General features: G+C 51.6%; 1 protein-coding gene across 1 annotated transcript; it reads left to right on the top strand.

Annotated features, from left to right (window-relative positions):
• Window positions 1-8169: 8169 nt before the first annotated feature.
• On the top strand, window positions 8170-10422 carry LOC117862054 (cytochrome P450 78A9). Its single transcript, XM_034745567.2, has 2 exons — window positions 8170-9384; window positions 9480-10422. The coding sequence occupies exons 1-2, from the start codon at window positions 8380-8382 to the stop codon at window positions 10104-10106; spliced, it is 1632 nt and encodes a 543-aa protein (XP_034601458.1). The 5' UTR covers window positions 8170-8379; the 3' UTR covers window positions 10107-10422.
• The last annotated feature ends 3013 nt before the right edge of the window (window positions 10423-13435 follow it).

Here is a 13435-nt window from a genome sequence, read left to right as displayed (position 1 = left end):
TTTTGCCGGTTTGTGCCGGCTGAAGGCCACGTCGCGGCGCGCAGTACATACCAGCAGAGAGGCTACCAGATCATCAATCAGTAGGAGCAGCAGCAGGTTTGTGCGGTACTAGGTGTGGAGCCAATCGCTGCAGCAGCAGTGGCGTCGACATCGTCGTACAGACAGGCTGATGGCGAGTTGGTGAGGCAGCGGCAGCTAGCCCACGGTTTTGCATTGCTGGAACAGAGACCACCCGTAACCTCGTGCTTGTCGCCCTTCATCATCATATCATCGATCGATCTTATCATTGACAAATGACCATGAGCAAGCAAATGGAGACGCCAGGACCACGAAACAACTCTCTCTTTAGCCTTCAGGTACGAGAGGAGCAAGCAAAAGGAGTCTTCATGGAACCTTCTCGGGTAGCTTAGCAGTAATGTTCAATGGCCTAGCTGCAGCAGAAATGGGTCAAGCCAGCTGATATCGAATCTGCCCATCTGATTGGTGGTTTATCCACAGAATCTAGACATATGCATGCATGCATCCATGTCGTCCGTGGCAACTTGGGATTGAGCTGTGATCGTGCACTGATCACCGGATAAAGTATTTAAGCTTCCACTACTTGAACTCAAATACTCTCTCGTAGCTCCACTGATCGACCACTGCATGTAGTTTTGCTCTTTCCATGGCGTCGTCGTCACCACGTACTCATCACCTAATAATCAATCGAAGCGGGCCGGGGCGAGGATCGGAGGACCGCGACGTGGATGGATGCTGTCTCCCCGGCCCGGCCGGCCGTTTTCCCGGCGACGGCGGTGTGGTGCCGTGGTCGCACACTGCTGCTGGCCCGCTAGCTGCCATCGGATGATGGCCACCAACTCACTCGTGGTCAGGTCACTATGAAAAAATCCCAGTGGAGGGACAGGTGTAGCATCAGGCAGGAGAGGTTGATGATGATCGACGACATGGGCTAGTACACATGCATGCAGGCCTTGACCTTGGCACAGCCCGCGCAGGGCCCGCGCCTGGATCCGATAAGATCAATCGATCCCGATCGACGACCCGACCTCTATGATGCACCCAGGTGGTGGACTACTGCTGGTGGTGGTGGACAGACAGTGAGCAGCAGCTAGCTAGCCCACAGGATTCATTCTGGCTGGTGGCTGCATGCTTTCAAGCACAGCGTCGGATTTGCTGGTTAACAAGCCTGAATTGCCTGACCATGGGTGTTTCTGGCGTCTAAAATGCTGTTATAGATTGTTATTTTAACGATAAGAGTTTACTGCTACGCGCTAGATTGTCTCTCTCTTTCTTCCCCACGTCGGACAGAGTGCTGGCTGCCGGCGTGTGGAGGCCATAGCCGCGCGCGAGCCGCGCAAGGAGGCCGGCGCGGCGTGCAGCGGCCGGGCCGCGCGTTGGTGCGGGCACGCGTGGGCACGGTGGCGAGGTGGTGGTGGCTGCATTGCGGAGGCGGCGCAGGCGCGGAGGCGGTCGGAGGCGGCCGGCGGCACGCGAAAGGCGAGGTGGCGCGGTGGCCAGAAACGTGAGGTGGTGCGGAGACCGTGCGCGTGGAGAGTGGCCGCGTGTGTGCGTGACGGGCGTGGAGGCCGTGCGCGCAAGGAGTGGCCGTGCGGGGTGGAGCCCGTGTGCGTGGTGCACGGCGGCGCGGAGGCCGCGCTCGTGAGGCACGACGGCGTGAGACTGCGGTGACTGCCTCTTTTTCGTGCGGCTACGGCATGGCGGCCTGTGTGCGGAGGCGGCAGGTTGGCAGCTACGGAAGTCAGGGAGCTTTGGAGCTCTGGCAGCAAGGAGTGGTGGCTTTCCTGGCGAAAGCTTGCCGGAGTTTGAGTCTGGCCGACAATGACAACGTTCTCTAATGCCGTATTCCCTCCTCTTGAGGGCGTCGTTGAGGTCCCACCATCCTCCTTGGCGGTGCCCATAGGTGAAAACCTTGCCCATGGTCTCGTGGGCGGGAGGCGACGGCGCCTTTTGACATTATTTTTCTTGTTGAAGGCGTCGCCGTGGGATCCTATTTTCTGGCCTCTTCATCTTGCTAGCGGCTCGTCCACGACGAGATGTTTGGCTGTTTTCCTTAGCTGGGTTTGTGGTGGTGTTGCCTTCAACACGCGACGTCTTGTTTAGTTGTTTTTTAGTTTCTTTTTTTGTCTGGTTATGACCTCCTAGGATCGTAATTTTGTATTTTTCTACTATATCAAGAGAAATGTACTTGTCGAGTGTTATTTGTTCTACACGCTAGACTTAAAAAGTATGGAATAAAACTAATAACTCTGTCCAACAAATTTTTATAAGCTTACTATTATCTTTTGCTATATTTCCAATGCTTGCATATGCAGAGGGGGTACAACTACCTTAGGTAGCCCGTTCAACTGAGAGAGTAGGCCAGGTAGTAATATGTAGCTCTCTCTTTCTTTTCTTTTCTAACGCCGAGATTCTAAAATATACCTGACTTAGCACTGTTGAATTAGAACTATAACCTAAACCTTAAGCTGGTGGAAAAAGATCGATGTAGCATCCGCTCGTACTTCAACATCATTTTCCCTCACGTACATGCTCCACCCTCAAAGATTTTGAGTTCACGTATATGCCGCGAGCTTCCGCTCACCTGAGCCCGGGCTGGCGCCCAGGGTCGCAGGGCGCGCACTGCGTGTAGCGTAGCATAGGCCGGGGAGAGCTCGCTGTCGTGGGTTGAGCTCGAGCGCCTAGGCAGCCGAGGACGGACGGACGGGGGGCCAGCGCACGCCCCGGCGATCTCCGCCCGCCGGCCATCTGTCCTCCGCCCTCGCGCCGGCGTGCTAGCTGCATCATATCTCTGCATGCATGCGCGCGCGGCCACAGCAGACGCCGCCGGCGGAGCAGACTCGGGTTGTTGTCGCATGCAGTATTGTATTGGAAGGATCAAAGTAAGAATAGTCGTCGTCGTAGTATGGTACATTTGCAAGCATATTCCCCTTTTTTTTTACATAGTCGGTCAGCTCTAGTGATGCATACGTATCATAGTGATGACGACCGGCCTGAAACTTGGGAAAATTGATTAAAATACAGACGGTATGATGATGGTACAAGTTCTTTAGGATCGGAGCATGCATGTTCCGTCCAAAAATTAAAGCCGTATGGTGCATGTACCACGCTTAATTACGGGATACGGTTCACTTGGACCCTGAAATGGAAAGCATGCATGGATCGGAATTTGGACATTTCCGTGCATGCACCGATCCAATCGATTTTTAAAATTCTCTATTGTCCTTGGCCAGTCGCCCCCGAAGAGTTGGCTCAGTGCCTCCATTTGCACTGGCCCTTAGGACCTTCGTAAGCGCATGCGGCCGGCGCTTACTATAAAATGGCATGCAAACATCCTATGACCCCGCGTGGATCATCTCAACGAACTGTTAGTCCTCTGTTTGGACTACTTTTAACAGCTAAAAAATTAGTGTATCCAAACAGGATGAGTCTTGTTCATTATTCCTCTTAGACCAGTCTCAGTGCATAATTCCATCGCACTGTTACCAAGATTGCCATGAAATTGTCATTCTTAGTGCACAATTTTATTGGCACGGTTTCGTAGACAGACTGCAGCATTTAATTTTTGCATGGTATTATGATCAAATGTGTTATGCGATGAAACCATAACATTCTCAATGCAAGTTTCATTGTGTTTCATAGGATTTGGTAACTGTACCAACTAGGGGGGTATTTGGTTCCACTGACTTATTTTTAGCACCCGTCACATCAAATATTTAGATACTAATTAGGAGTATTAAACGTAGACTATTTACAGAAACCATTACATAAGTGGAGGCTAAACGGTGAGACGAATCTATTAAGCCTAATTAGTTAGCTAATGATGGATTAATTAGACTTAATAGATTCGTCTCGTCGTTTAGCCTCCACTTATGTAAATGGTTTTGTAAATAGTCTACGTTTAATACTCCTAATTAGTATCTAAACATTCGATGTGACGGGTGCTAAAAATAAGTCAGTGGAACCAAAGGCCCCCAGGTTTCATGGGGATGGAACTCTCCTCTCCTCTCTCTCCTCATAATTAGTTTGCCAAGTCAGCAAATTTGTTAATGTGGTATATGATTTAATGCCTGTGAAACTTCCCATGATACCCTGCTCTGAGACTGAGTGCTCTGACGATGCGTTCCATTCGAAACTTTTGGTGTTTGGTGGCCTCGCCCTATCCAGACACCGGAGACAGGCGATTTAATTTCTTTTATAGACAATGAAGCATGATGGGTACTTTTTTCCGTAGGAAAAAGTGCAAACCGTAAATGCAGCAGTGGTAGCAGCTTGACATTATAAAGAAAGAACATGGAAATGATTAAATGAAGCACATCCTATGGACGACTCTATGGAGAGATCTGCGGAATCTTGGGTGGCCACACACTTTGGTCGTCGTTCTGACGCATTACTCAAGTTCCATTCTCTTATATGCTACTCCCTCAGACTGATCCTTAATAATTCCTTATTATTAAACTGTCCCCTTGATCAAGCTTAGTCATGCTAATGACGACTCATTTTTATACAGATTAACATGTTTTGTAGTAGCCTTGATATGCGTTCTTGGCCACAACAAAAACAAGGACTGGATATAATACAGAGACCAATTACACTAAATGTATATATACAATGCTCATCGGTTGGCTTGCAGAGAGCTGATGAGACAGGTCGCTGATGAGACAGGTCATCCTCGAAATTTGTTGATTAGATGCCAATTTGGCCAGTTGACTATACTTTGTGATGCTGAAACAAGCTGCAATCAATTTGGAGCTGACACAGTCTCCAGCAGTTATCTGCTCCGATCCTCTCTGGTCCATACCACACCAGAAGAATTATTCACAATTATTCCCATATGCCTGTTCTTCACAGCTGGTCAGGTCATCTACGAGGAGACAATAATTAGTCATGTTAAGAGAGTACTATTTCGTGAGTGCAAGTAAGCAGCCAACATGCAAAGTGGAATACATGATTTGTTGTTTGTAATACGGTTCCATGTCATAATAGGCAAAAACTGTGCTGTGTAAATTGTTTGCTACTGCAAGCAGTGCAAGCAGGTAATGACACACAATCATTCTATTAATTACTACTCCCTCCATTTCATATTATAGGCCATCTTAACTTTCTTTTAATGTACGTCTAAACGAACTATAATTTGGAACGGATGGAGTAGAACCTCTGACAGCTGATATCACCCCGGTTTATACCCTAGCTCTAATCCAGTATATCACTACTGCACGTATAACAGCTGCAGCCATGACAGTGACGACGATCGACAAAGTAAACATAGGACACAATGCAAATACTTGATGGTGGTGAGGATGTAGGCGGTTTTGACTCGTCGGTTTTGACTCGTCAAAAACCAGCTTATTAACACCGGTCACGATCGAGCGAAAGTTCTTGGGAACCAGCAAAGGGCCGGGTCGATTATCGATCCAGAACAACATGTATTATACTACAAAAGTCTACATCATCTACACATATATGCTTATCGGGGTTAGTTGTTGCTACTTGAGACATAGTACAAGACACCTTTTCAGGCACCAACCGGCCGGTCGGCTTGTTCTGTTTATTTGGTCTTCTTGACCGCACCAATTGGGCCGACAGTTTCACATACGATGTACACTCGAGAGCTAACTTCTTTGTTCATTCGTAGCAGAGCCAGTGACGGGTATGGTATAGCTAGTCAAATATGGAAAGGGCCAGGCTACATATGATATATCAACATGTCCATTCATTCAGTTCATCCTCGTTCTTCATTCCGGCATAACTGGCTGCATGCACTTTTGTCTTTTTGAGGAGTGGCTGCATGAACATTTGGAAGGGCATATACAGATGATACAATGCTCTTGAAGATCAAGTTTGGTGCTCATCCTAGGATAAAGAAGCTTGTTTATTCAATCATCTGAAAAAGATCCATAGGTGTTCTCGTGGAGCTGATCCACTTGCATTATTGCTCCTATGATTCTTAAACATGCATCCTTTCACTTTCGATATAGAGCTGTACGTTTTTCAGAAATATCATCGTTTCTTTTGTTTTCACGGACTAATGCACAATATAGTCACATCCCTAGTTTCCTACTTTTCGTATATTTCGCATTCTAAAACAGCAAAGCTGTGTAAGCATCACCGGACTAGAAAAGCTTTGTGCTGACAGCCAAAACAGGTTTGTGCTGGCGGACCTTGTACGCTCCAGCAACCTTGAGCCAGCACAAATACATATTTGCGCTAGTGGGTACTTGCCCACCAGCACAGAACCGTCAGCACAGAACCTTTTTGTGCTAGCTTGTGCTTATGTTGCCCGCCAGAACAACGTATTTCAGCAACCATTCAATATATTATTTTCCGTGAATTATTTAATATTTATATTTTTCGCCAGGTTTTAGCTGCCAAATTGAAATAACTTCCCCCTTGGATTTGGTGTTTTTGAGTTTTTCCCGAGCTCCTCTCGGGCGAGCACCAAATAGAAAAGTTAGCTGAGGAAGAAGTTGTCCGCGGTCTTATATGGGCGGCATCTGTGCTGGCGGGCGACCTAACCACCTGCTAGCACATATGCACCCCATCTGTGCTGGCGGGCGCTTAGGTCGCCCGCAATCACATAACCATCTCTGCTAGCGGGTGCTCGCAGGGCGACCCCGGGCATCTTTGTGCTGGCGGGTTGCCAATCTCGCTCACCAGCATGCTAATTTCGATGTGCCAACACAAATCGTTCCTGGTATAGTGCGTTCCCGATCTCACCCGAAAAGGGAAAATAATTAAGGATCGCAAATTGAACATAGCTCGTAGTTAGGTTTATTCGATGAAATTTGGCCGATTCATGAGTGCTTATATTTTTTATTGCTGATGATGCGTGTCCATTCAAGAGGGTGCCTGCAATGACTTCGTCAATCTCAAATTCTATTACGTTTTGAAAGAAAATAAAAATTGCTACTATGTAACTATTTTTAATTATGACATTTTTGAGCTGATTGTTCGCCTCAATAATATGTCGACATGACTGCTGAAAAGAAAAACAATACTATATATAATAGCTTTTGTCATTTCCGTGATAGTAGTGTTCATTAATTAGTTACTTCGATTGCAGCCTGTGTTGAACAGGTCGGGGAACATCGTCACGATCAGAGCACGTTCATACAATGTTAACACACTGCTGACACTATTTATTAAATTATTATTCATTTATTAGTTATTTGTTTATTTCCACAAGACATTATATATCCTGACACTGTTGTTGTCGCTCATTGTTTTTATTATCGTCATTTCCTGGTCCCTTAGCTTCCGTCACAATTTCATCAGTGCTACGTACGCCATCAAGACCATTCGGGACCAAGAAAAAGGAGCATTGCTACCCAATAAAAAAATGGTGACGCTATACTCCAAACGCCTGAAAATGGCACCACCAGCTTCGTCGATCAATCTTCACCGTACAATAAAAGTCCAACATTGTCTTTTCTTCCTACAAAAATTCCAAGATTCTCAAGTCTTTTTTTTCAAAATGACTAATGGTTATTCGTCTTCCTTGTAATTTTCTGATCTGAAATAGCCTAGACTTTTTGTCAACCAAATTGATGAATGGATGGCGGCAAAACTTAGCTAGGGCTCGTTTGGGTTAGCTTAGGGAGCTTTCGGCTTCGCAAGATTGTAGCAAGCGGAGCCGAAATCATGGGGAGCTACTTTTATGGTTTCACCGGCTTCACCTTACCAATTTATTCAATTTATTTTATGATCGTTCCGACTTCGTATTACCGGAACGCAAACGCACAGTGCTAGTGAAGCAGAAGAGCCTTTGGTTCTTCAACCGCGCGCAGCAGCATCAGGTGTCCCGTCGTCTTCCTTTTGTTAGCCATCGCCCGATCTCGGACAGGCCGCGGGCACGCCGGCCACGTGCGGGCGACGCCGCCTGGGGCCCCGCCGGAGCCCGGCGCGCCACGCAGAGTCCACGCGCCCCCCGCTCCCAACCCATGCCGCCTCACATGTCGTGCCCGTGCACCCCTTCTCCCCCTGATGGCGATGGCCCGCCCCGCGCCGCGGTCACATCTCGCGCGCGCCGTCAGCCTCACTCTGTCTCTCAGTCACTAGCGCCGCCGCGCTCTCTGCTGCATCACAACCCGCCATTATCGCCTTAACAAATCCTCCTTTCGCCATTAGTCGCCGGTAATCACTTTTGGAGCCTAAAACGCAGCGTCAACGTCCTGCACCGCCTCCACGCCTCCCCCCTCGCCGCAGCTATAAAAGGGGGCCTGCCGCCATGTTCAGCCCGCCAAGACTCGCTCGAGAACCAGACCGAGCTCCTCATCAGCTCGACCGCCTGTCTTCCCACTTCCACACGACGAGGACACGACTGCGAGCGTGCAACGAAGAAGAGAGTTAGCTAGCCTAGCCATGGCGCCGTCCGAGGACTGCGGCTGGCTGCTGTACCTCTCCCTGGCCGCGAAATGCGGCGACCCCCACCGCCTGCTCGGCCTCGCCGCGGTCTTCGCCGCCGCCTTCGTCGTCACGGCGCTCCTGCACTGGGTGGCGCCCGGCGGGTCCGCGTGGGGGTGGTACTGGTGGGCCAGGAGGGGCGGCCTGGGCATTGGCGCCGCCATCCCGGGGCCCCGGGGGCTGCCGGTGCTCGGCAGCATGGGGCTCATGACGGGCCTGGCGCACCGGAAGCTCGCGGCTGCGGCGGCCGCCGGCGGGAAGGCCAGGCGCCGGCTCATGGCGTTCTCGCTCGGCGAGACCCGCGTCGTGGTCACCGCCGACCCGGACGTCGCGCGGGAGCTCCTCGCCAGCGCCGCCTTCGCCGACCGCCCCGTCAAGGAGTCCGCGTACGGGCTCCTCTTCCACCGCGCCATCGGCTTCGCCCCGCACGGCGCCTACTGGCGCGCGCTCCGCCGCGTCGCCTCCGCGCACCTCTTCTCGCCGCGCCAGATCGCCGCCTCCGCGGCGCAGCGCGCCGTGATCGCGCGCCAGATGGTCGACGCCATGGCGGAGGAGCGCCCCGCCGCCGCCGGCGGGACCGTGACGGCGCGGCGGTTCCTGAAGCGCGCGTCGCTGCACAACGTGATGTGGTCGGTGTTCGGGCGGAGGTACGAGCTGCAGGCGGCCAGCGAGGAGGCGGCGGAGCTGAAGAGCCTGGTGGACGAAGGCTACGACCTCCTCGGCCAGCTCAACTGGTCCGACCACCTCCCCTGGCTCGCCCGCTTCGACCTGCAGAGGATCCGGGCCAGGTGCTCGGCCCTCGTCCCCCGGGTCAACCGCTTCGTGGGCCGCATCATCGACGAGCACCGTGCCCGGCACGCCCTCGGCGGCGGCGTCGCCGCCGTCATGGACTTCACCGACGTCCTGCTCTCCCTCCAGGGCAGCGACAAGCTCTCCGACGCCGACATGATCGCCGTCCTCTGGGTACTGCGTTGCACCCTCGTCGGGGTTTCTCTCGAAACATCGTAAAACGTGTCCGATTCTGGTCGCTCACAAGAGATCGATCGATGACTTTGCAGGAGATGATCTTTCGAGGCACGGACACGGTGGCAGTTCTGATGGAGTGGGTGCTGGCCCGGCTGGTGCTGCACCAGGACGTGCAGCGGAGGGTCCACGAGGAGCTGGACCGGGTGGTCGGGCCGGGCAAGGCCGTGACGGAGGCGGACACCGCCTCGCTTGTCTACCTCCAGGCGGTCATCAAGGAAGTGCTGCGCCTGCACCCGCCGGGGCCGCTCCTCTCCTGGGCACGCCTCGCCACGTCGGACGTCCACGTGGGCGGGTACCTGGTACCCGCCGGGACCACCGCCATGGTGAACATGTGGGCCATAACCCACGACCCGGCCGTCTGGTCCGACCCGACGGAGTTCAAACCCGAGAGGTTCCTGGCGGGCTCGTCGGATCACGCCGACGAGTTCCCGATCATGGGTTCGGACCTCAGGCTCGCGCCGTTCGGGTCCGGCAGGCGGAGCTGCCCCGGCAAGTCCCTCGCGATGGCTACCGTCGTGTCCTGGCTCGCCACCCTCCTCCACGAGCTGGAATGGCTCCCGCCGTCCGACGGCGGCGTCGACCTATCCGAAGTGCTGAGGCTGTCGTGCGAGATGGCCGCCCCGCTGGAGGCGAGGCTGGTGCCACGCCACGCGGCGTGATGACGTGGCACGTGGCACGCAGGGCGAAGCTTCTTCTTACCTTGTAGCAGTAACTGTTAACGTGCACGGTGAGCTGTGTAAAAAAAGGATGTCAGCTGTCCCTAGTAGTACCACCAGCCGGTTTGCTCAACTATGTGTGTGTACCTGCATGTGTAATATCCGCCACGTAATTTTAGGTAGTGTAGTGTACCAGAGATGATGAGTGAGACATGTATCTTTTGCTTTAATCTTCAGCACTGCCTAGAGCTAGTATACAATATGCATGTACATTATTGCCTCTTTATCCTAATGCAAGCGTGTGTACGTGTGCGTGCTATCTCAGATGTGTACGTCCTTCTCGCAAATGGTGAAGAGCACGTAGCTGGAGAGCTCTTTTTGGCACCGGTAGTGAAGTGTCATGTGTCATCCCAGCTGCTTTCAATTCGTTGCTTTTCTGGTCACGCACGGGCCCCGTTCCTGAATTCTGATGGCGACAATGCGAGGTCGATCCAAGGCAAAAGCTGGGCTTGAATCATGCAGCACATGTACATCTGCAGTCTGGCTGCAGGCACGCATCACAGTACACGTCCACTGTGTCAGGTTGTACTGGGCGCAGGAGCCGTCGCCATCCGTGTCCGCGCACCGATCGGCCTCGGCTGACACGGAGAATCTTGGAACAACCGGTGCTCCATATGGATCGGTCTCACGATCCCTGGCTGTTGTCTGCACTCGGGGCATGTGAGAATCGGAGCACGATCCGCCCGAAAGGAACGCGACCACGGCGTATCTAGCTGTGGAGGAATATGCATGGAATGATATGGTACCGAACTGGGGTGTTTGTATACCAGGCTAAAGTTTAGTCCTGTCACATCGGATGTTAATTAAGAGGACTAAAACATGAGTTAATTACAAAACTAATTGCAGAATCCCTAGGCTAAATTGCGAGACGAATCTATTAAACCTAATTAATCCATCATTAGCGAATGGTTACTGTAGCACCACATTGTCAAATCATGAACTAATTAGGCTTAATAGATTCATCTCATGATTTAGCCTAGGGGTTGTGCAATTAGTTTTGTAATTAACCTATATTTAATACTTCTAATTAGTATTCAAACATCCGATGTGACCAGGGCTAAAATTTAGCCTAGGGGAGCCAAACACCCCCTAGATGTCTTCACGGTGTACCACTCATTTGAAGATTGGCATGTCGTTTTAGCTGGCTCCGAAAACGTGTCAATGAGACAATACCAATGGTGAACATTCAAAGTCATCCGCAAGCTCCTTTTCAGATCGTCCAAACTAAGCTAGCATAGTAAGTAGCACACTGCACACATGCACATACTCCAATAAGAAACGCACATGTAGATATTTTTCTCAATTCGAAAGACAAGTACTGACTGTAAATTATTGTGAAGATAAAAATAAAATGTGACACGCTATAGCAACCCTGTGTGATGGCGGTGCCGCACGAGCGCTCTCTGGGCTTTGTTCGCTGCAAAGTGGATGGCAGCTTTCGAGTCATCGACCGCGCGCGCGTGTGCCTTTCGTTATCTCCGATGCGCCAAGGACGCTGTTCCTGTCCATCGATGTGCCACTTGAGCCCAACTTGCGCGCTACGCTACGCTCTACCCCTGTACAGCGACCAAGAGCGAGCTCGACGCGCATGACGGCGATGGATGGATGCAGGATGCAACAACGAGCTTGCATTGTTGGTATGCAGCTGCCATTGGAGCCACTCGGCAAGAATATCATCCTCCGTCGCCCTGTCCAAAATGGCAAAGCGCCAGTGAGCACGACTGTCAGTGGCAGGTGGATCGGAGTTGATGGGCTTATCCGATCGACTTCATTCGGACGCAGATCTTTAAACAGATCGTGTCAAGTATAAATGTTGGAATTGCATGTCAATCTGCTTGCTTGCTTGGGGATTCTCAACCTCGTAAAATGATACACGGCTCTCCTGCGTCATGACGTGATGTGACGTGATGTTTACGATGATGCGGTTGGTCTATCTCTATTTTTTTTAAAAGAAAAGATCGGTTGGTCTATGGTGCATTGCATTGGTAGCTACGACCCTACTAGCTAGCTTAGGTGCGAGGGACAAAGGTTGTTGCTCCCGTCCTGCGATCAGATCATGGCAGATTTCCCCCACATGCGCTACTGCGCTTGTCAAAACGTCGCCACTCGGTGCAGTGCATGCAGTAGTGCAGGGATGGAAGACACATAGTACAAGTACTGCTGCCGTAGCTAGGTCAGCTAGCCCTAGGCACCTGGCCTTGCTGGCTGGCTGGCTGCATCCTTCCTTGCTCGTGCAGTCGTGCACTGGGTTTAAGATAAGATCGCCAAAAAGGCCGGAGGCCGGGCCCCGTCGGCACGACGGCCGGCCGGCAACAACGCAAAAGCGACACAACAGTGGAGTCCATTCGAGCCTGCCCCCCGCGTGACACACGTAAAAGGAATTCTTCAGCACTGGCGCTACACTACTAGGAGCAAGAGAGCGAGTGAACCTAATGGCAAGATTAAAGGAGGGAATAAGAAAGCTGCATGGACGGAGGAGGAAATGGATGGAGCCGTTGCGACAGCTAGGGAGCTTTGGAAGTGGCTGAGGACGAGCCATCTTTATCCACGCAGAACACTGCGTCCACTGATCGATCGCAGATGGCAAAATGGGACGAACACTACTACATGTACAGCATCGATCCACTGACCGATATGAAGAAGAAAAGAGAGCATGGGAGAGAGACCTGTGCAGAATATATAATTGGTAAATTCAGAGAAGAGCCATCAGCATGCATTCAGTTGTGCCAGAGTTCGCTTTCCAGGCACGCATGCAGATGTGTGGTTGGAGCTGAGAGAGAGGAGGCTTCGAGCGAGGCAGTAGTGAACAAGGCTTCTTGGAGCCAAGGAGAGGAGAGCAAGTTGCGATGCTGGGTCACCCCACTCCGTGTAGCTTAGCTATCGAGCGCGCCATGATTGTGGCCAGCTTTTCGCGTCACCGTCGTGGCACACGAGCGATCGAGTGTCTGGTGGTGGAGGGAGGAATTTGCAGCTAGAAAAAGCCATGCTTTCGTGGCCAATAAGCTCATCGCTGAATGGCTCGTAATCTGATGAATCGACCAGAGGATCGGAATTCGGATCATCATCTCTCATCCGAGATCGAGCTAGCTTCTTCAGATCAAGCTACTAAGATACCCTGCAATGAAGTGCCGTTACCGACCATCGGCCAACTGTTTTGGTGCACGAAACAACGGCAAGGAATCACCATGTTGCAGCTGATGAACAGTCCAGATGAGCGTCCACTAGCTTGTACACCAGCTACGCCCACGGAGAACCTAGCTAGAACTGTAGCA

This window comes from Setaria viridis, chromosome 6 (genome assembly GCF_005286985.2).
Source record: "Setaria viridis chromosome 6, Setaria_viridis_v4.0, whole genome shotgun sequence".
Lineage (NCBI taxonomy): Eukaryota > Viridiplantae > Streptophyta > Magnoliopsida > Poales > Poaceae > Setaria > Setaria viridis.
This window is presented reverse-complemented; position numbering and strand designations above follow the sequence as displayed.

Coding starts and splice junctions, on each gene's coding strand:
- LOC117862054 (XM_034745567.2), top strand. CDS start 8,380: ATGGCGCCGTCCGAGGACTGCGGCTGGCTGCTGTACCTCTCCCTGGCC. Junction 9,385..9,479: donor ACATGATCGCCGTCCTCTGG/GTACTGCGTTGC, acceptor ATGACTTTGCAG/GAGATGATCTTTCGAGGCAC.